General features: G+C 44.3%; 1 protein-coding gene and 1 long non-coding RNA gene across 5 annotated transcripts in view; both read right to left on the bottom strand.

The window, feature by feature from the left end:
• DLGAP4 (DLG associated protein 4) overlaps positions 1-22,429 on the bottom strand; it is a 104,713-nt gene that overhangs the window by 7,460 nt on the left and 74,824 nt on the right. For all 4 annotated transcript variants that reach the window (XM_034786964.1, XM_034786965.1, XM_034786966.1 and 1 more), the window contains 2 exons: positions 2,207-2,568; positions 290-381 (listed from right to left, as the gene is read on the bottom strand). In XM_034786964.1, coding sequence (XP_034642855.1) covers positions 290-381; positions 2,207-2,568 — 454 coding nt within the window. The remainder of the gene's footprint in view (positions 1-289; positions 382-2,206; positions 2,569-22,429) is intronic.
• LOC117885639 overlaps positions 2,934-22,429 on the bottom strand; it is a 39,599-nt gene continuing 20,103 nt past the window's right edge. Inside the window, exon 2 of the long non-coding RNA XR_004647805.1 lies at positions 2,934-3,047. This is a non-coding gene — a long non-coding RNA (uncharacterized LOC117885639). The remainder of the gene's footprint in view (positions 3,048-22,429) is intronic.

Raw genomic sequence — 22,429 nt, 5'->3', positions numbered from 1 at the left:
CCATACATGCAGACAGACAAAATTATAAGGTTGCCTGCTTACTGCAATAGGCCATTCAGACAAAATGACTGACGCGCATCTATAATTACATCTTGGGTTCGGTTTTTATTTCAAGCTCCCATTGATTTAGCTGTTTACATTACAGAGCAAGTACTTTTTTTGATAAAAGCACATGCTGCTCAACACAGTTAGTACTGAAACATGAAACTGAGGCGAGACATGGGTCTAAGCTAATTGGCAAAGTGTAGTTTAAAGGGATAAAATAAAAGAGCCTGTGTCTCTCACTCACCGCCACTCGTCCTCTACCTGTACCCCGATGGACTGGAATTTGGTGGTTGGCGTAGGGGGCTCCTCCTTTGCCACTGGCTGAAGGCAGTCAACCTTATTAAATAAAAAGTACAAACAAACAAAAACTTGCTGCTAGAATTCATGATAGTATAACAGGAGAGTTGCAACCACATGCGCGCGCACACAGAGCATACAGATGCTGTAAAGCAATTTGAAGGCTGTTTTAGGATGGATGGCACAATACTGCTAGCCTAAGGAGAAGTCACCAGTGCCCCAATCTGCTGAGGACGTCAGATTTTATCCCTAGCCCTGCAGTAATCAGACAGCCATTCTGGATCTGGCTCTATCAACTGCCACAATAGAAACAACAGGTAGGGGAAAGGTTTTGATGCCTCAGAGCAGCTGCATGTACAAGGCAGGCAGGCCGATGGCCATTCTGAGGCTCAAGAGAGGACAGTAGCCTGATTGTCAAAAGGGCATCCCTAGAACAGGGGCTCTCAAACTTTCTGAAGCCTAGTATCCTCTCCTCAACTTCCCCTCTCCCCACCCAAGAACAACATGAAAGCCCTGAGTAGTTAGTTGCAGCCGTAAGTGAAATCCAGGTACTGGAGGTAGGGAGGCATGGGTCACAGCATAAGAACCTCAACCCCAGAATAGGGTCGGGGAGGGAGCAGATTGAAACAGTCAGACTCTTTAAAAAGGGAATTCTCCCTCTACCCCTTCACCCCCACAGTTGTTTGCTCCAACTCCCACTATTTCTGTGGGGAAGAATCAATATCGAAGTAACATTGGAAGCTACTCTGCCAGCTAGATTTCAGCAGCAGAACAATTCACAACCCAATGTAAAACCTCATATTGAATGAACAGTTTGCACTGCCGAACTTCCATGGCATTCAGAATGATTAACTGTGGACAAGATGGTAAACAAGAACTAACTTGTCTGCTTGGGTATGACTTCAACATAGAAGAGTTTAACCTGGTGATACCGAGATGCACATTACGTTGGATAAAGGGTCATTTCTACGTGATGAACAAAACTGGAAAGTCTGATGCTGTAGAAGATGTGTTTTAAACTGCACTTTCAAACCCAAACTCACACCTGCCGAACCCACATGTTTTGCATTTAAACTTGCAAGTGGGAAGGTTACTCCACTTCAGCATGTCATAAGGTGACGTGCAGCAGGTGCTTGTGGATACAACAGGTGAACATAAAGTTTAACCACCTGCATTTGAAATGTTGTCCACAAGCAAAATGCAAATAAATTAGGCTTTTTTTTTAAAAACTTCTCCAAAAGTAGCCTTTGCAGGACAAAGCTTGGATACATGTTTCTCCTTGAGCAGTTTTCATTGGGCTACAAAGCTAGCAACTGTTTTTCATTAGTTTGCATGTTCTGTTGGCTTTCAGCAACAGAAGTTCTCAGAGAAGCAATAGGGGTGAAGGAGGGGCACTCCCACAGATAGACTGCATCAGAGCCATGGTGCCATAATCATTACATACTATAGCAGCCCCAAACATGCTTAATAGTTCTATAATAGAAGAGTTTGAATCTTAAATGAAGCTATGCCTTGAACTCAGACTGAAAGCATGTAGACTGACTGTAAAATACAGTATATGTCACACTAACTCTAGCATTTGTGCATATGTACTTTTGGCAAGAAGCCCCTTTAAAGAGAATTACCCATTTAACAGAGCTACATTATTTTATGACACGTTTTAATTTTGTACTGAACACATTCCTGTTATAGCAACATTTTGTTGTATTTCACCTCTGAGTGCCCTGGATGATTGCTCTACAAACTGGTTAATTTCTTTAGCTATCCGGGTGGGTTCAGCTGCAGGTTTGGTTACAAGACACATCTAACTAGATACATTTAAGAACATTCTCTGTTACACAAAGGAGTACAAACTATTCCATACTTGTATTCCTATAGACGACAGCTTCCTTTTGGGAATATTCTCCACCTTAGGCTCTTCACTTGTCAGAGTTCCTTTGTCACTTTTCAAGGTTGCATTTTTCTGGGGTAACTCTGGAGCATCTCTGGCTGGAGTCACAAGGCTGCCTTTTGTCACACTGGGTGTTCTGGTACTGTCTAAGCTGTCTGAAGAATTACTCAGTCCCGATTGGCTGTTGACTTCGCTCTTGTGGTCCTGGCTATCCAGGTAGGTGTCCTGGGCTGATTCGGTGCTGCTCTGCACGGTGACAGAGATGAACGGCTTTGAGGTGGTCCGAGGTGGGACGGGGGGAGGTGTCTTTTTATATGCCACTAGGCATGATGAACCTGCAACGGCAGAGGTGGGAAGGAGCAAGAGAGTGGAATTGAAGAGAATGTGACAGAGATACAGTGAAAGAAAAAGAAAAAGCAGGTCAATTATAATATTCAGGAGAAATCTCCAAGTAGAAATTTGAAGAAATGCAGAAACACCAATCTAATGCCAACAGCTTGCACTGAGTGACCCACACCAAAGCATTTAAAAGGGGGAGGGGAGGGAAGCCAGCACTATCCTGCAATAAAGTTCAAGAGAAACAACATGATGTGAGAGAGGCTGGAAGGTGGAAAAGTAGTAAAGAAGATCCTGCCAGACTGCTAGAGTGTTTGACAAGGAAAGGCCACCACCACACAGCAGAAGTTCCGTGGAACCCTGATTTTTTTTTTTTTTTTTTAAATCGTGTTTAGTGTCCTGGTAAAGCCAAATCTCTCAGTTCTTTGTTCCCATCAGTTGACAAGTTTCTGTATCCGGACCAGGCTGGCGTTTGTTCCTACAAAAGGGAAAGAGGCCATAAGGGTTTCTTCCAGCAGGCAGTAGTTATAATGTTCACAAAGCACTTTACAAACCCTGGAGGGTTGGCTTTTAATCTTTAAAGGTATTTAGGTGCCTAAAGATTCAGGGATGCCAGGATTTTCAGAAGGGCCTATCTACATATTTAGACCGCTAAATACCTTTACAAGTCTGGCTCTGAGTGCACAGTACGTTATTTGCCACTATTGATTTGAAAGCTGGAAACATAGGTATCCAGCATCTTCCCCAGCATGCAGCTCAGTTCAGGCAACTGAAAGTCAGCCTGGATTCACGAGGATAAAACACCACCAGGCCACAACACACATCAGTACAGTGGTTTGGAGTATAGAAGCATCCTAGAAATAAATTAGTCAGTGGCCATCCACATGTCAGCATTCAGCAAATCTGACATGGTAGAATACTTAAAACACAAGACACCCAGGAGGTATTGTATGTGCCAGTCAGGGTTTGGTATTTCCAAACAAAAGATGTAGGTGTACAACTACCACCTCTAGAAGAGAGCTGAAGTACAGTCCTTGCAGAACCTCACACAGTAGGCAAGACTACTTTGACGCTCTAACCATTTAGGAGTTTAGACTAGGATTCTGAAGGTATTAGTAGCTTAGTGTAGACATAACAGAGTGCCTTCAAGACTCCCTGAGCCTTTAACTTGACCATTTTAACATGTTAAAGGCACACAGTTATGTCCAAATTCAAATCAGGACAAGGCTTTCATGTTAACAATCTTCCTAATAGCATCTCTCTCGCGTGCTCACCATGGCTGTGACAGTGACAATCTACTACCGGTAGTATGTAAGGGAATTTAACAATCGCTAAGAAATATTTTCCCAAGATCGAGTACAAAAGGTCCAGCTTCCCACTTCTGCAAACTGAAAGTAACCCATGTGCCCATCCTTCAGCCAGTTAATTTATTCCATTAAGTCACCCAAATTAAGTGCTGAATGGCACTGAAAGATAGCCACAGGACAATATCAGAGAATTAACCAGTGGGACGGAAACAGCCTAAATCAGCACTCGCGTCTTTGCATGGTGGCGCCCTGTAAAGATGGGCCAGTGGGCACCCTTCATTGTGGAGACTGGAGCAGCATGCAGTCAGTATAGGAGAACCTGCATGTTTTGTTTTAGATACCGTGCTGGAAGATTTTATTCTCCAGTCACCTCTTTTAAATTCCTGGCAGTTTCTGTATATCAGGGGTTCTCAAACTTCATTGCACAGTGACCCTCTTGTGACAACAATTAATACACGACCCCGCCTGAGCTCTACCACCCCAGGTGGGGGGGCAAAACCAAAAGCCTGAGCCCCATCATCTAGGGCTGAAGCCCTTGGGCTTGGGCTTCAGCTCGAGGTGCTGGGGCTCGAGCTTCAGCTTCAGGTGGTGGGGTTCAGGCTTTGGCCAGTCCTGGAGAACCCATTACAATGGGGTCCCGACCCACAGTTTGAGAATCTTGCTGTAAATGATTATGTGACAAACCATTATTTTGCTGTGGCCAGGTCTACACTAGAAAAGTTTTGCCAACATTTCTATATGGCAGAAGTTCTTGCTTACGCTGGCAAAGAAGTGCTTTTGCCTCCATAGCTTACATCAGTTTCCCAGGTGAAATAAGCTATACCCGCAGAAGTTCTTTTATGCTGCTATAAACCGTGCCTATGCTACGACATCTTCTGGTATAGAAATATTGCAAGAGAAGTTACACCCCTAACAAATACTGCTATACTGGCAAAAGTTTCTAATGTAGACTTGGCCTATGTCTGGGACAAGCAGAAGCCATCCTGCCCAGCTTTTCCCACCCAGCCTGACTCTAGTGCTACTATAACCCCTTTCCTAAATACCTGGGTCCCTTCCATGCAGACTCTTCATCCTTCTGCAGCTACATACAACACAACACTAGTAATGCTATTAAAAAAGTTGTTTAAGTTTAACCAGGTATTTTAACTTAGATGAGGTCATCTGCCATCATAACAATGAGGTCCTATGACATAGCCTAGATTACAGTAACAGTACAATGGGAAGTAACTCCTGATTTACTGCTGGGCTGTAAACGTATACAATACGTATACAGATAGTTTTCTGGCTGCTGTTTCAACCTACCATGCTGCAGTATGATTGAGACAGTAAATCAATTACTATCCTACTGATGTAAATCCTTACTTATAAGCAAAAACAAAAGAGGGTGCTGGACTTCTGTAAAAGAAGCCACTATTGATGTACAAAACAGGAACATGCAGGGGAGGAGGGGAACCCTCACTGGAAAAAACATTTTATTTGGGGTTATCGAGGTAGATAAACACCAGGCCCAGTAGTCCAGCTTCCACAGGCTGCAAGGACACTGTAGATTCATTTTGAAGGTTGGTATTTCCTCTCAATCTTGTTCCCAGTGATCACCAAAGGAACTGGTCTTGTGGGGCAGTGAATGCAAGACTTCACAGGGAAAGGAAATCTATAGAAAGTGAGTAAGACGATACTCAGAATGCGGACATCAATGGAGAATAAGTAATGCTATGAAGAGGTTGCGAATTGAACAGTAAAAGCAGAAGAAACAACTGGAAACGAATCAGGGAGTCAAGGGCAATGGAGAACATTCAGGAAAACAACACAATTAAAAATTAAACTTACTCAAGTACTTTGCAGAACCTTAAAACAAGCACATCCCACCCCTGCAGCAAAAGGAGCAACATCTATGTTGTCAAGCAGAGGCTAAAAGAAAGTAAGCTGCAAAGTAAACACAGCCAGATCTTGATCTCTAGGCCAGCATCTTTCCCTCCCTAAGCAGCGTTTCATGTCAACTGGTTAATGGGCCCATCACAGAAAGGATGGCTCAACTTTGAACACGAGAATGCCAGTGGGATCCCCTCCCCACCACGGATAGTCCTCTCCTCCCTCCTCTCGCCCTCCCTGCATACCCTCATCCAACAAAGTTGTTTCAGCTGCTGCCAGCTCTCCACCCAAAAATGAGCTCACTGCTGTTATATCATCTCAATCTAGCTACAGTGGAGCATTTACAAAGGCAGAGGACTTTCCACCTTTTGGTTGCATGTGTACAGTGCCTAGCACAATTGCTCTCTGGTGGGAGTCTCTAGGCGCTAGGGCAGCACAAATATGAAATAATTTTAAATTGCAGATTGTTTTGCAGTGATGAGACTTACAACATAACATTGCAGAACTGTTTACAGGCCATGTTAATTTCTGTCAGGGAGATGCTGGGTCTAGGGCAAACTGCAAGATAGGACAGTGTAACTAGAACTAGAAATCACGATGCTAAAAGGGTCCTCATCAGCTCTCTGAACTGCTGGCAGAATGTAATAGTTTAAAAAACTAAGAACAGTCCCAAGCACAGAGCAAGAATGGTGATGAAAATGTTTCTAAAGCAAGTTTTCTGGTTTGCAGCATTTGAATCTTCCCATTCAAAGGCATTTTTTGTTTTTGAGTCCTATCTAAACAAGTTACTAAAATTCATAGGCTATGTCTACACTACAGCCTATGCCGGCATAAATTAGGTTGCTAAGGGGTGTGAATTAACCGTCCCCAAGCGACGTAAGTTACACCGACATAAGCGCTCGTGTGCACAGCGCTGTGTTGGCAGGAGAGCTTCTCTTGCTGCCACAGCTTCTGCGACTCGTGGAAGTGGCTTTTTTATGCTGATGGGTACTGGTTTCTGATTGGGGGGAGGGGGCATTTGGGCTTTTATAGCCTTCCTGGCAGAGCTATTTTTAGCATGAAAAACACTCAGAAGTTGGCATCTTTCTATTTGACTTTATCTGCTGCTTCCAGCCAGTCTTGGCCAATATCTACTGGCTCACTCTTAGCCAATTTTAGTTTTTGCCTTTAAGATTCAGAACACAGCCTATGCTTAACCTTTATAATTTTCTCACTTCCTAGACAGCATGCTGATTGCTTGTTAAAGGCTAAAGTGCATGAGCTTTTTTAAAATAAAAAAAATCCAACCATCACCTAACCAATACTTTCAGAGGTCCTTATTCTTCACAGCACCATTCCACGGCTTGCCTGCAACATGCCTTTGTTCAAGGTTAAGCTGCCAGGATCACAACCAGTGTTTTATCTTCTATTTAAATATATCTAAAGTGCTGCTGCTGTAAAGAATGCAATAGGCACCGCAGGATATTAACTTTGTTGTTGCTGTTGACAGACCCAGCACAGTCTCGATGGATCACCTGCCCATTTCTCAGTGACCTCAAGGGACAACGGCCATTACTCTGAGTTTTAATTTTTTATTATTTGATTCTTCTAAGAGCACCAAACCTATAATTTGGGAGGTAATACAGAGACTTTCCATGAGTGATTTGTCACTTGGTTTCTTTCCTGCTGTATGCATCCCATTCACCTCACAAACATCTGAAGGAACCAACAAAAAAACCATCTAATTTCCTGGTGCACAGAGGCCCATCCACTTCCCCTGCCACACAGAACCTGCATGGGGGAAGTGGGTGGGGCTGCACAGAAGGGCCAAGGTCAGGAGGGGGGCCAGTGCTCATAGGGTGCAGCATGGTTCACTTCTGCTGCATGAAGGGAGGGAGGGGCGCGCGTGAGGAGTGAGACAGGCAGGGAGTTGGGTCTTAGCAGTGGAGACAACCCAACCATGGGAGGGAGTGGAAGGCTTCCTCATCTCCTACATGGTGACTACCCAGTCCCCCGTGGGTACTGGGCACCCCTCCCCACCATGGTCCCCAAGGGACAACAGGAGGGGCCCGTGCATGGGACATGAATCTCCAAAGGGGGTCCAGCAAAAGATAAAAAAAAAAGTTTGGGAACCTCTGTACTAGCACAATGCTCCAAGGTCTAAGTTGCAATAAACCACAGGTAAATTTAAAACAGGCTGCGCCCCACCTGCCTCTCCCCCTCCGAAAAAGCTACAGCAAAAAGACAAATTACTTCCAATGAACATTTTGAACATTCCATGGTTAGGGTTTACAGCAGCAACACCCCCCCCCCCCCCCCCCGAACAGTGGTACTAGGTTTGACTCCCCTGCCCCTCATGGCTGTAGAGACTAATTTGAATATGTGAACCATAGCACCTGCCTGAATCTACATACAGCCTTGAAACAACTGCTTTCATACATGGCTTCTCAGCCTAGGGGGTCAAAGTCTCTAGGGCTCCTGATACCTACCTACAGGTAATGGGGGAGAAGGGTATAACCACTCTATCCTTTGTGTCTTGCTTAAATGAGAGAGGGGTCACTGTGCCCATTTCACCCGCAGAAGTGCGAAATGTCATGCTATATTGTATTTTATAAGCACTTTGCATCCTGAAGGATTGAAGAAGATACATTCATAGTGCATCCCTGACAGGAAGCCAGCACTGTTGGTGGAGATTGGCAACGAATTGGCACAGATCAAGGCACAACAGTGTGCGTGAGGGAATTTGTAAAAAAGTTGAATGCACCGTTTTGTTACGTGAAAATATAAAAGTCTATTCACTGAAGCATATTTATATAAACAGTTACACATAGTTTGTCTAGCTTTCATATAGTGGTTTTCATCTCTAGCTCTCAACGTACTTGTCTATTTTGTTAAGCATCATTCTCCCCATTTTACAGAGAAAGAAATTCAGGCAGATTAAGTGATTTGTCCAAGGTTACCCAGTAAGCCAGTGGCAAAGCGAACAACAGATCTAGATTTATTGGTCCTGGTCCAGTGCCAGCCACTGTACCATATATGTTCTCAGCGGGAATGAAGAGACATTAGCAGATTTTGGTGGGTTTTTTTTTTTTTTTTTTTTTAAATAAAAACTCTCTGGGAGCACGTTTAGTGTATCTGTATTTGTGTGTAGAATGTGTGATGTGCTAAACTTCCTTAGAAATATAACAGAAGTCTGCCACCAAGTCTGCATTGCAAAGATTTTCTACAGTATACGCAGTCAGCCACTCACAGTAGCTTCATCATGCATGTAACCTGCCTCCCTGCAGCTGTCTCAGCCTTTACTTGCTATATCTGCTTGTTTCCTGTTAATTACATGCAGATGATTCACAGATCTGGCCTTGCTTGCAAGTCAAATTACAGAGTGCGCTCCGGGTACTGCTGATTAACAATCTACCTCACAGGGAGCTCAAAGAAGGGAGAAATATATACACAGCTGAAGCCTGCGAGAGCAAGTCTAGCACTCCTGCTAGTGTGAACACACTGGGACTAGAGGCACCCTTAATCTTCTGGCTTCCGCCATAAACTTTTCAGTACACCAGTGGCACTTGCTAAGTGGTTGTGCAGAATGAGTTTTAAATTCTGTATCTCTTCCCACTTATGTCTGTTCTAACCATTTATTGATCTTCAACACAGTGACTTGGACATTAAATGGGGGGAGTGAAAGGAACCAGTGACTGAACAATTTTGAAATTCACAGACCTTTCAATTGAGATATGATTTATTTATTTATTACCCAAGACCCCACCTATCACTTCATTCTTGTGACATATGGATGTCAACAGGGTACCTGGGATTCCCCTGCCGTACTACACTCTGGGCATAACTTACTCTTATATACAAGTGATCAATGGCCAGGAGATGGCCCTACCAATTCTCTATGACAGACACTGTACAATTGTTTCCTCCCCTCTCACTCGTACAGCCTCTACTGAGGAAGATGATACACTCTTGCTACTAAAACAGATGCAAATGAGATGCGGAGCTGGTGTGATTTGTGTCTTTATATGGGCAAAACTGAGACTGTTTGTATATGCTCTTACAAGCCTAGCTAACATCAGAGATGAAATATTAATCAGCATGTCACTCTAGGCACAGCGACTCCTAATTAGAGGTGACAGCAACTACAGAGAGCAGCATGATAACAGTAAAAGAAAGTGTAGCTAAAGAATCAACAAGGGGGGCAGGGGGTAGACACAAAAAACAAGTCCATACGTTGGACCAAAGAGAGATTATTAGAGAAGCAGTCTTCCTCTTCCTCCCATCCCTATCTTCATATATATAAATTGAAGGTCAGGCTCAAAACAATTGCTTTTAGTAACATCTGCTGCTTGCAACTATGCAAGACTCCCAAAGTCCATTTCTTCAAATCCCATTTATTCATTTCCTTGAATTAAATAACTATGGATAGTGGCTATTTCCACCTTAATAAGATCAGCAACATTATCCCACCTCCTAACAGGAGTGCATTAAAAAGGGAGGGGCCCAGCTGTCATTTATTTGTAATCTCTCCTCTCACAGACACAGAGCACAGTGGGTTTAATTTCCTCCGGGTACACCCACAATAATTACATCAGCCTACAATGTCTTGACCTACATTCTCTGTTGCTTGGGCCTGTATTAGGTTTCTTCTCTGTTACCAACCACCTTGCTTTTCTTTGTAAACAAGGATGTCACTTTCCTCAGCCTTCAATGGAAGAAAAAGAGAAGAGTGGTTGTCATATATAGGGCCCCATAAACTGCACCATGAAGGGACTGTCAGGGAGGACAGGCCAAGAAGGTGGCCTAACCTGAATATTACAGAGCTCGGTCATTCCCTCTCCAATATTTGAAGTGGTTAGCACTTTTCCTATATGAATATAACAAACCTTTCTAAGACAAGGACCGCAATACACAAGGTGTCACAAGTACTCCTCGTTCTTTCTGCTGACACAGACTAACATGGCTGCCACTCTGAAATAAAAATCTCAGCTTCCCAGCTGGGTAACTGCTCACCAGTGCATGGTGTTAAGCTTATGACACAATAGGTGTGTGTCATATATTGGTCTTCCACTCTGCCTGCACCAGTTTTGTAAGTGTCAGTACCGTGTCCTGGGTCAAACAGGAAAGCAGATCAGAGGGATAGTGTTAAGGGATCCACCAGCCTGTGACCAATCTGAGTGACCTTAGGCAAACACAGCGGTCTCTACCCTTATCACTTATACCACTGTGTCATATTGTGTAAACCCTAGAATGTGCCTTCTCTGGAGGGGCACTGGCCCTGTATTATTTGTTTGTACAGCACCTAATACAATGGGCCTAATCCCCCATCTGGGATCCTTGGGCACTATTGCAATAGAAACAAGAGTGCATATACATATGTAAAATAAACCAAAGCTACTCCAAGTTTACATTTGCCAACCCTGATAGTGTCCTTTTCAAAGGAGAGGACATAGCCCCAGTAAGAGGTTTTCAACAAAAAGTGAAATGTTTTCTTAGAAGTCCAGGAATAAACACAAGCCTCCTTTACAGGTTAAACACTCCTCTATTTTCATACTACACCATACAGCAGGGGACAGCAACCTTTCAGAAGTGGTGTGCCGAGTCTTCATTTATTCACTCTAATTTAAGGTTTCGTGTGCCAATAATACATTTTAATGTTTTTAGAAGATCTCTTTCTATAAGGCTATAATATAGAACTAAACTATTGTTGTATGTAAAGTAAATAAGGTTTTTAAAATGTTTAAGAAGCTTCATTTAAAATTAAATTAAAATGCAGAGCCCCCGGACTGGTGGCCAGGACCCAGGCAGTGTGAGTGCCACTGAAAATCAGCTTGCGTGCTGCCTTCGTCACGCGTGCCCCTGCCATACAACTTTCATCTAGGAGGACCCCAATGTAGTTCACAAAAAACCAGAAGTCATTTCATCTATGACTGAATGCAGCAGTAGCACATAGCAACTATATAACAGGAGATGTTAAAAAAAATACATTGTATATAAGCAAAACTAAAGGTGTGAGGATGGAGATGGAGCAAAGTCTCTCCCTCCTCCTCCCAAAGAGTGCCAGGGGACCCTCTTGTAAGGGCTTAACAGAAGAAACACTCAACCCTTCCTGTACTACAGCAAAGCATATACAATTCTCTGACCAAGAGCACCTTAAAGATTCATCAACACATTTTGCAAATGCCCTAGCTTCTCAAGGATGTTCCCAATTTGGTATCATGGTTTAAGGTTATTTGATGTGGAATATCTTGTAATGGAACAAGCATTTATGTTACTTTCTCTGCAAGAGAGTTATGTTGGGTTTCTGGCATTCACTGATGTCCCCCTAGCTGAGAAATCTTCCTACCCCAAAAGGGCCCGAGTGCTACAAGAACACATTTCCCACCCTGGTTAAAAAAAGAAGGGTTTTATTTAAAAAAAAAAAAAAAAAATCAAAACAACATTTCTAAGAAGACCCAGTATTCAGACATATGCTTTATCTGTTAGACGCCCACAAATGTCAAGGATTTAAAGGAGTTAAGTGTCAGATCATATCACCCATGCGAGCTTCAATTTAAAATAAGCTATCCCACACTGCAGGGATTCACACCCATGTGTTCATCTCCTTTCAGATGGAATCACAATTTTCTTTGGCAGGGTTGACAGAGTGCCCAAATCTTAGGAGAAACACTGAGAAAAGAGATACATACTTAAGTGATAAGTTAGCTAGCCACAGCCACTGCCAGGCCTGTCTGCAGTAACTATTACTGGAACTTCTAGTGGCACTTTAAGTCTGAAATTTTCATTTCCTAACCAATCTTCCAAAAGTAGTTTTCAGTGCAGACTTTAAAGCAAGCTGAGGCAGGGGGAATGTAACTCAACTCTCTACCCTAAAGGTAGGCTTAGCAGAATTTGATCTATCTATCTCTATATATCATACTGGCACCTCTCAAGCGGCTATCTTATTCTTCAGAATCTCAGCTTTCATTAAAAAAAAAAAATTATGTCTCTAGAAGTTACAGTTGAAGAAAATCTCAACTGTGAACCAAACAACTGATTCAGAGATGCCTACACACAGAGGTCTGCAGAAAGCCTGGAATGATATAGTAGAGATGAGATTTAATGTATTAAAGCAGGGGTCCCCAACGCGGTGTCCGCAGGCGCCATGGTGCTCGCCGGGGCATCTAAGTGTGCCCGCGTACTGGTGGGTGGATGAGCATCCGCCGAAATGCCGCCGACAAGCAGTGTCATCCAGAGGCGTCGCCGCTGAAATGCCGCCCATTTTTCGGCGGATGCTCGTCCACCGCCACGGTCCTCCATAGCAAAGGTTGGGGACCACTGTATTAAAGACTGTGAAGTGCTCAGATGATGTGGTAATGGAAACATGTTGGTACCTGAAACTGATAGTACTGCCCCTTTCATCTCAATGAGCTGTTACATTTTTATTACTTGGTATCTGAATCAAGTGTCAACATGGTTAATTTCATTCCTCAAGCAGAAAGTGGGGTGGGTCACAGACCTGCACATTTTACTGTGGCAAATGACCGCATTTAGGTACCATGGCATTTAGGAGCTACACCACTAGCATCCCCACAGTAAAAAATGAAAGACCCTGGGCTCAACTAGCCTAGCAGCGCCTAAAAGCACACTGAAGCTCTACTGGAGGGTAAGTTAGAGCTGCATGATCATATTTTAAACACTTGCCCTATTTGAGAACTCACATGGGTGGAATTTGAAAGAGTACCATACTGCCGTCCCCAATGTGACCCCTGTATGCCTGTTAAAAAATGCTTCACAGACCAGAATCCCCTGGAGCTATGGTCAATAAGTGTACCAAACACACAGTAACCACTGCCAGAAAAATGCTAGCACAGTCCTCTGCCCACAGCAGGTTTTCCAAATTGTAAAAGGTTTGCAGTGTCAAAAGTTCAGCTTGCCCCTAAAGCTAAACTGAAGTGTGCCAACAACTCGATAGTTTGCTTCTGTTTGCAGAGGAGGATGGGGAGTGAGGAGAAAAGCAAGAAAGTGAGAGACTTGAGGGAACCAATTAAAAAAGAATGACAGCCGCCCTTTAAAACAGCGCCCTTGAAGTGACAGAATTAATCCCCTCATTCTAAGGTTTGTTTACTACAGTTTCTGCTCTACAGACACAACACGAGAGTTTATGCTAAAATCTAACTCCCCCCCACCCCTTATGCACACACCAAAGTGATGCTTTCATTCAGAGCAGTGATGAGCTGGCTCTGTCCCAGCCATGAGTCACCCGTCACAGAAGGAGGAAGTGACTCATTTGGCTGCCTTGACAGAGGAAGGATGCTGACAAAAGTGTGGACCACTTCAGTAGAGGCCATTAGCACTCATGGGGAACTATACATTGCACCTTGAGTGTTACCCAGATAGACATTTTACTGTAGTTTGTTTCACTCTTCAATGTTGGTAATAGTTCACTTGTCTACACTTTTGGGGAAATCGTTTGCTGATGCAGCCTCAGTGACCCCCGCACAAATCATCAGCCAGGAATGAACCTGGGGACTTTTAGCACTAAAGTCACAGACCACTACAACCAGAACTAAAGCCATGGTTACACTTGGAGTGTTTTGTCTGGTCAGGTACACCATGTGCTATACCAGCAAAGAACTCCTAGTATGGACAACTTATATCAGCAAAACTGTTCTTCCCTGCAAGCAAAATAAGGTACACCAGAAAAAGTGCTGTTTGATCAGTAGAGCTATATCTACACTAAGGGCTTTTGCCAGTACAGTTCTGTTGGTTAGGGAATCACACGCACCTCTTCATACCCAGCACAGACATAGCTATGCTAGCAGACGTTTGTACTGTAGACAGGACCTAAAGGAGTAACTATTGGCTGGCATCAGTAGACAACTTATCTGGGGACTAGCTAGGGCTGCATTAACCTTTTTTGCCTCCCCCCACCCCGAGGTACCACCCCTGCATGGCCTCTCCCGCCCCGCCCACTCCTCTCCCCCATGTGAGTGGTGGGCGGGGCCTTGAGAGGAAGAGGAGCAAGCGACAGGTGGGGCCTTGGAGTGGGGCTCAGTGGAGCAGGGCCACCGTCTGGGTGCTGGAGCCCCCTCTAAGTGTGGGCTCAGCGCCACTGTAAACCCAGAATTGGAACTAGCCACTAGATTGGAGTGTGGGAGACACGTGGAGCATGGCCAGTTTTACATTTATAAATTAGATCAACTAAACTACATCACTCAGGGCTGTGAAAAAGTCTGTGCCCTGAGCACCATACTGAAGCTGACCTAACCCCTTCTGTAGGCACAGCTAGGTTGACAGAAGCTACCGCCTCTTGGAGATTTGGATTAACTACATTGAATGGAAACCCCCCCTTGGCTGACGTAGAAAGCATCTACATTACGGCACTACATCGGTACAGCTATAGTGTAGTGTAGACATATCTCATGAGAGTAGCCAACATGGAAGTATATAGGCTCAAGGAGTTTCCAGCACGGACATTGCTGTGCTACACAAACATTCTCTTAAGAGAGACCAGTGACGGATTGACATTAGTGTTCCTATCATTGTACCACAGGTGGGAGCAACAGTGGGAAAGTTGTAAGCATTATATCATGTTGACAAAGCCACAGATATTATAGAACAACTCCACTTTGCAGCCCACTAGTCTAAAGGAAACTATGCAAATTCCAGTCCCTATTCATACCACCACTTTCCCCTCTCACTTTCAAATATACTTCACAGCAATTTAAAAATACCTCTTCCCAAAAAATATAGGGGCTCTGCAACAAAAAAAATCCTCCCCAAAGCATTCCACCCGAGCTGCTCTTTTGTCCACTGACATATACCAAGAGTCTTTCACCACCACAAAGGCCTTGTACACACTGAGGATTTTAAGACTTCTTAGCATTGCAACACTACTGATGCTCACATCAATGAGAGCACTAGTTTTAAAGTGTTTGACAGCATTTTTACTGCCATGTCATCAGATGTGTTTTGAGCAGTGTTAAATGATGGAGGCAAAACTGCTGGAGGCCAGTCTATGTTAGCATTCAACTTCTGTGGACTGAAGCTTTTGAATCTTTTTTGGTTGTGAAAGCTTTTAAAGAAATGTGGAAGGTTACTTTATAATCCAAGTATAAACTGATGCACTGTCATTTTAAGCTTGCAGATAGTTTTCCCCAAGGAGCAGCAGGACTTGTCCGGTTCCCTGCTGCTGTCGAGAATTGGTCTTTTGCTTTATCTCTAGCTATTAGGCAAATGTTTTCTTCTCATGATCTTGCTTTGGTCAGTGAAAGTTAAGTACAATCCCCCCATTACTCCATTTCCCCTCAAAAAAATCCCAAACCAACTCTTCCCCCCGCCCCCACAGAGGGATTAGCGGAGCAGAATTATGTCACAAGATAAATTTCTTCCTTACCCATGCCAGTGCTTTAAGTCAGTGGTTCTCAACCAGGGGTACATGTACCCATGGGGGTACGCAGAGGTCTTCCGGGGGTAGTTTTACAACAGTCTACATAAAAAGCTCTAGCGAAGTCAGTACAAACTAAAATTTCATACAATGACTTGTTTATACTATTCAGCGGTTCTCAAACTGATTGTTTTAATGGGGTCTCCAGGACTTGCTGGTGACCAGGGGCAGAAAGCAAAGCCTGAGCCTTGCTGTATGGGAGCTGAAGCCAAAGTCAGAATTTTTAAGTGAGGTGAAACTTGGGATATGCAAGGCAAATCACACTCCTGAAAGGAGTACAGTACTCTGGAAAGGTTCAGAGCCACTGCTCTAAATAAGGAATGAAAGACCTCGCAATTTTATATCCTGTAACATAATCGAAGACAAACACTTGACAGTCTTTATGCATTTAATTTTCAAAACACTTAATAAAACTAGTCAATTAATTGTGTTTACTCCATGCTAATTGTTTCAGTAATATCTTGCAGCACCAGTTAGTTATGTGTTGCATAAAAATGTATTACCTTTTGCTGTTTTAATTTTGCTGCCATTTAGTTTCATGTAATGCCCTCTTATTCTTATATTATGGGATGGGATGAGGAGCACTCAACAGACCTTTGCTTTACTGCTTATTATTTTAACACTAAAAGGAGACTAAAAGGATAGAAGATCCACACAAAGTAAGTAATCCCCATTCAAGAAATGCAAGGAGGCTGAAGACCATTGGTAAGTTCCAATATAGAGGAGGTCAGGCTTAGGTTAAACTAGTGGTGCCAAAACTTTTCTTGTCTCTCCCACCACGCCCCTGCTGCCCCTCCACTAGTGATGGAATCTGTCTGCGCCTCCCCTCCACTACTGCACAGCCATGGGTTCCTCAGCAGTGAAGCTTGGCCTGGGGCCGGAGTTGGGGGCAAGGCTGGGGCTGGAGCTAGTCTGGGGGCAGAGTGGGCTGGGTGGAGCTCCCTCCTCGCCCCCTGTAGGGGCTGGCCTGGGCCCCACTGCACCGAACATTCCTCTGTGCCCCCCTGGGGTGTGTGTGCACCCCACAGTTTGGGGACCACTGGGTTAAACAAAGTGACAGTAGAGAATTGATTTAGTTTGAATTGTATTAATTCTGTGTAAACTACTAAAGACAGGCAGACAGCACTCACTGTTTTAATTTGCTGGTCTCTTGAGGAGGGAAAGAAAGTCATCCCCCCATAAAACTTTCACGTGCAGGTTGATGACATTTTTATTTAGAGGTTCAATTATATAAAGATGACTGGGAACAGGATTGCTAGACACCAAGGCATAGATGTAACACAATGAAAACTTAGGGCTGGTCTACACTGGGGGGAGGGGGAGGGAGAAATCGATCTAAGATACGCAACTTCAGCTACATAAATAGCGTAGCTGAAGTCGACACATCTTAGATTGACTTACCTCCCATCCTCATGGCACGGGATCGATGGCTGCAGCTCCCCCGTCGACTCCGCTTCCGCCTCTCGCTCTAGTGGAGTTCCGGAGTCAACAGGGAGCGAGTTTGGGGATCGATTTATCGCGTCTAGACGAGACGCGATAGATCGATCCCCGATAGATCGATTGCTACCCACCGATCCAGCGGGTAGTGAAGACATACCCATAGGCTCTGACATTTAAGGAGAGAGCACTTCGCTTGCAAAGGTCCCTCTTCCCTAGGTTAGTGGTTGTCCTTCAGTCCACCACTCGCCCAAGACTTTCTGTTCTGTAGCCTTCTTCCCAGGGCCCCAGGAGCATAAAGAAGAGTCCCAAGAGAGCAGGATCACACCTATTGTTCTTGCACAATAAAACATGTTTACACTAGTTCAGTCAGTCAAGCCTTAGCAACTGCGGGAAGTTATTGAAAAACTGCAAAGTTGCAAAGACAACACTGGTTCAGTTCCACCAATATTTTGAATCTTTGGGACCTCTAGTGTAGATAGGTTACCATTACTTTAAGCCTAAAATTTAACACTGCTTGGAGCAGATCTACCTGACACGGTGTTAAAAAGGCTGACAGCAACCAGCGGCTTGTCAACACAAGGTTCTCAGTGTTATCAGCAGTGGAGCTGAACCAGTGTTAGCAATGGTAGGAAATTTTGTGCACTGTTTCCCCTAGAGTATGCAAGGCTTTGTGGAATGGTCTCCATTTGCTGAGAGAACAGAAAATAATTTGGGAAAGCCTGTAATTCTCCAAGCCACTTTAACAGAAACTTAGATGGATCACTTATTTAAACTTGCTGGAAAGAGGCATATACAGAAAAAAGATGAAAAAATTTCTTCTCTTTGCTTATTCAGCACAGAGGTTCCCTACGCACTGTTCCACAAATATATCCCAGCTCTACCCTTATGGGTAACCCTCCTCTGGGCTCTGCCATTTGCTCACAGGTTGCAATTGCAGCTGCTGCGTCTATAGATGGGACCATTCAATAATGTCAATGTGACACATCAGCTACCAAAAGATATTGCAGAACTATTGCCAGAAAACTATGCAAATAGTTCTCCACACCCATATAACTTTAAATTCTTCATAAGCTAAAAAACCAAACCACACCCAGTAACAGAGAGAACATGTGTGTGTCAGCAAACAATATGAAGGAAAACAATGCAACAGAACCTCTCCACAAGCAAAAAAAGGGAAATTCAGCATGTGGAGAGCCTGTTCTCCTCCCCGCTCTCACCCACCCAATTAACTCCCCCCAAACATTAGTCAAGCCAGTCTGCCTAACAGCAAATGTCCAACTGAACAACCAATGCCCAAAATTTAGGGTTTGCAAGGTTTCTACCATTCATAAGGATTTTACTTTTTTTTTTTTTTATATTTAAGCCATTTCCCCCATTAAGTGTTTGTAACCCAAGATACGGCAGCATTATGCTAGTGCAGAAGAAGTAGAAGCTGACTAGGAGATCTTCCTTGCCCAAAGGTGAGTAGAAAAGCAATTAAAATTAGTAGAAGAGAAAAACTGATCATTAAAAAAAATCCATTTTAACAAGCTAGCATGTTAGTTACAAAGGATTTATATCCTAGGGGACAATTGCTCACTAGACTGTAGAAACCTACGTGGTAACCAAAACGCACAACAGATTTCCCAACTTGCCTGACACACTAGTTCTGACAGTTTTTAAGCCTGGGGACTCACCACACTATAGAAAAGGACAAGCAACACATTTTCAAATGATATGGAAGGTTTTTAGCAATGCAACTCCTTACTGTAACAGGAAACTGACCAAATACCTTGGCCTCCCAACACCTTGGCAAAGGCTTTGAAAGCTGAGGAAAATGTAGCTACCTCCAACACACACAGTAGAGCACAGCTGGCTTAATCTGGAATCTCCTTTCTTTCTTAGGCCTTGGCTACACTCGGGAGTTCACAGCGCTGCCACGGCAGCGCCGTGAAGCGCGAGTGTAGTCGCACCTCCAGCGCTGCAAAAGAGCTCTCGCAGCGCTGTATGTACTCCACCTCTCCGAGGGGAGAGTACCTCTCTGAGCGCAGCAAGTTGCAGCGCTGTACAGCGCCAGTGTAGCCAAGGCCTGAGTAGCATGGTACATAGTGGTGCAGAGAAAGCTATAGTCTGATAAGTCTGCTGAGGTTTTCTTGGTGTCCTCCAACTTAGATTTTCTAAGAATTTTAACCATCACAAACATTTTTAAAAACAATGGTTCCTTGTTATTTAGAGTGGGGTAGCACCTAAAGCTTATGAGGTGCTTTCTGGAAGTGAGGGGGCAATTTCATTTTACAAAGGAGCCACTGTGCATACTGCAGCTTACAAATGGAGTTTAGAGAAGAAACTCCCAAGCATTAATTGGAATTCTCCTAACACATTAGCAGCATAGTTATCTATGACCCAAATGGCCCTGAGCAAGAGACAAGTTTTTCATCTTTACAGCCTGATTCTTCTCTTGTACTAAAGTCTTCACAAATGCCAAATTACTTGCTCACAATTTACAGCCTCCCTATAACCTTTTAGCTAAGGACCCAGATCACCACATTTCACAGCAAGTGGAAGCAGCCCAAGAATGTTTGGCATCACATATGCACGCAGTAGTACATTTCCATCCACACCCATATCAAACTGAACCTGCAGCTTACATGAGGCTGGGTGCAGCTGTTTTAGTGCAAACCTTTCTAACAGGGGGAAGGTAGTGTTAGAAGGCTAACATATTTTCATCCCCATATTTGATTGAGTAGATTTAATAGGGAACAAGACTGGAGGTCAGGTAATTATTTAACAGTAGATGCTGAGATTCAAAAAGTTAAAGCTTCAAAACCATCAGAACACAAAGTGTCACATTCACATGTCAAAATATACAAAGTAAATATCCTTAAATCAAGGTCTAGTAGGTTCTCAGGCAGCATTTTTCTTACTCTGCCTAGCTGTAAATTTTGACTATTATCGGTGGAAAGATTTTTTCATCGTTTGGCATGGTGAAATAGATGTTTACTGACATTTAGCAACAAAAATCTAAATCCCCCTAACCTGTGCATACACTGCTTTTGGCGATTTGCATATTCCCACAGAGCAGTCTGTCCTTTTTTCCTGACTTCAAAGAAATGCAACAAAGGACTTCCAGCCTTCCCCATATTCTTATTCCAACTGCCGAGTTGCTCCCCCACCCCCAAACCTTTTAGCTCCAACAGAAAACAGCTGTCTCCAAAACAAAGCCAATAGAATTCCACAGTTATTCTGCAGGGGATTGTGGAAGCTTTTTGCCCAAGACTGTAAAGTGCTGGGGAACAAGAGCAGAGTCTACCAGTAAGTACAGATCTATCCTAATATTATCCAGCAATGTTGCTGACTTCATTTTTCTTGATCTGATCCACAACATTAAAGTGTAATAGGTTAGTAGGACTGGAAATGGGATGATGGGAAGGAAAAGTACCAGGACTCATTTACTTTGGGGTGAGGGGAAAGGTGTTGGAGAGCTCTGGAGGTGGAGAATATTATGAAGTGACTCCAGAAGGAAGAACATTCACTCCACAGGTTTTGAGAACTGAGCCACTCCCTGCTCCAGAACAACTATGAAGCATCTCTGAAGAAAGCTGCTCTCTGGTTGTCCCAGAGAGGGACAAACTCTGGGGAAATAAGACTGAAGCAAAATAGCCCTTTGGGGGCTATGAATAAGGCTATGTTTTAGTCACAGGTATTTTTAGTAAAACACATGGATAGGTCACAGGCAATAAACAAAATTTCATGGGCCGTGACCTGTCCATGACTTTTACTAAAAATACCAGTGAATAAAACCTGCAGGTGGGGAGGGGGCGAGGTGCTGGGGGGGGGGGGGGGGGGGGCGGGGGGGGGGGGGGGGCCCGGGCCCCTGGGGGGGGGGGGGGGGGGGGGGCTGGGGGGGGCCAGCAAGCTCCCTACCTGGTTCCGTGCCTCCCCCCACCAGCAGAGTTTGGGTGTGTGAGGGCGCAGAGGGTTGGGACATGGGATGGGGTGAGGTGGGCTCTGGGCAGCGCTTACCTGTGGGGCTCCCCGAAAGCGGCAACATCCCCCTTGCTCAGCTGCTAGGCGGAGGCATGGCCAGGAAGCTCTGCATGCTACCTCTGCGGTTCCTGGGGGGCGCATGCTGCGGGGGCCCGAGACTGCCCCAGCAGCAGCTGGTGCGCCTGGCACAGGGGCTGCCTGAGCTGCCCCTGAGCCAGGCACACCGGCCACAGCAGAAGTCACAGAGGTCACGGAAGCCGTGATCTCCATGATAAACTAGCAGCCTTAGCTATGAACACTGAATAAAATGTATACAGCCCCAGTCTTCATATGGCTAGCAGTCTAGAAAGCAATAGCTGAGGGGTGTCAGATCTGAGAAGACCTGTACATATTCTTGATCTATTCTGTTGATCTTTAGTTTTCCCTCTGCACCCATCACCATTGTATCCAAGTGCTGTCTACCCATCTGCTTTTAGTAGTAATGCCAGCGGTACACAAAGTCAGTGGTTTTTGGCTCTACAAGCCCCTACTCTAGACCAGGGTAACAGAAACTCTGTTGACTATAAAGTAAGCCTAAACCCAGTGGCAAACAGTGCCATGACAACAATACAGCTCTTGTTCTAACACACAGGCCATAAAATGAATGCTGAAGCTAATGAAATAGCTAAGATCCGAACTGCTGGCGTCCACTCAGATTGGGAACTAGCCTGAAATTCTGAAGGCAAAACCTGTCACAATAAAGAAAACTTAGCAAAAGTCCCAGTCCTACAAAGAGCCAAGCTGTTGTTTCCATGGAGACCTTCATCAACATAATCTCACACCTGTGACCAACTGTTAGGACTAATGCTCACCATGTGACAATCTGCCTCT

This window comes from Trachemys scripta, chromosome 12 (assembly GCF_013100865.1).
Source record: "Trachemys scripta elegans isolate TJP31775 chromosome 12, CAS_Tse_1.0, whole genome shotgun sequence".
Taxonomy (NCBI): domain Eukaryota; kingdom Metazoa; phylum Chordata; order Testudines; family Emydidae; genus Trachemys; species Trachemys scripta.
Note: the sequence above shows the minus strand (reverse complement) of the source record. Positions and strands in the feature narration are given on the sequence as shown.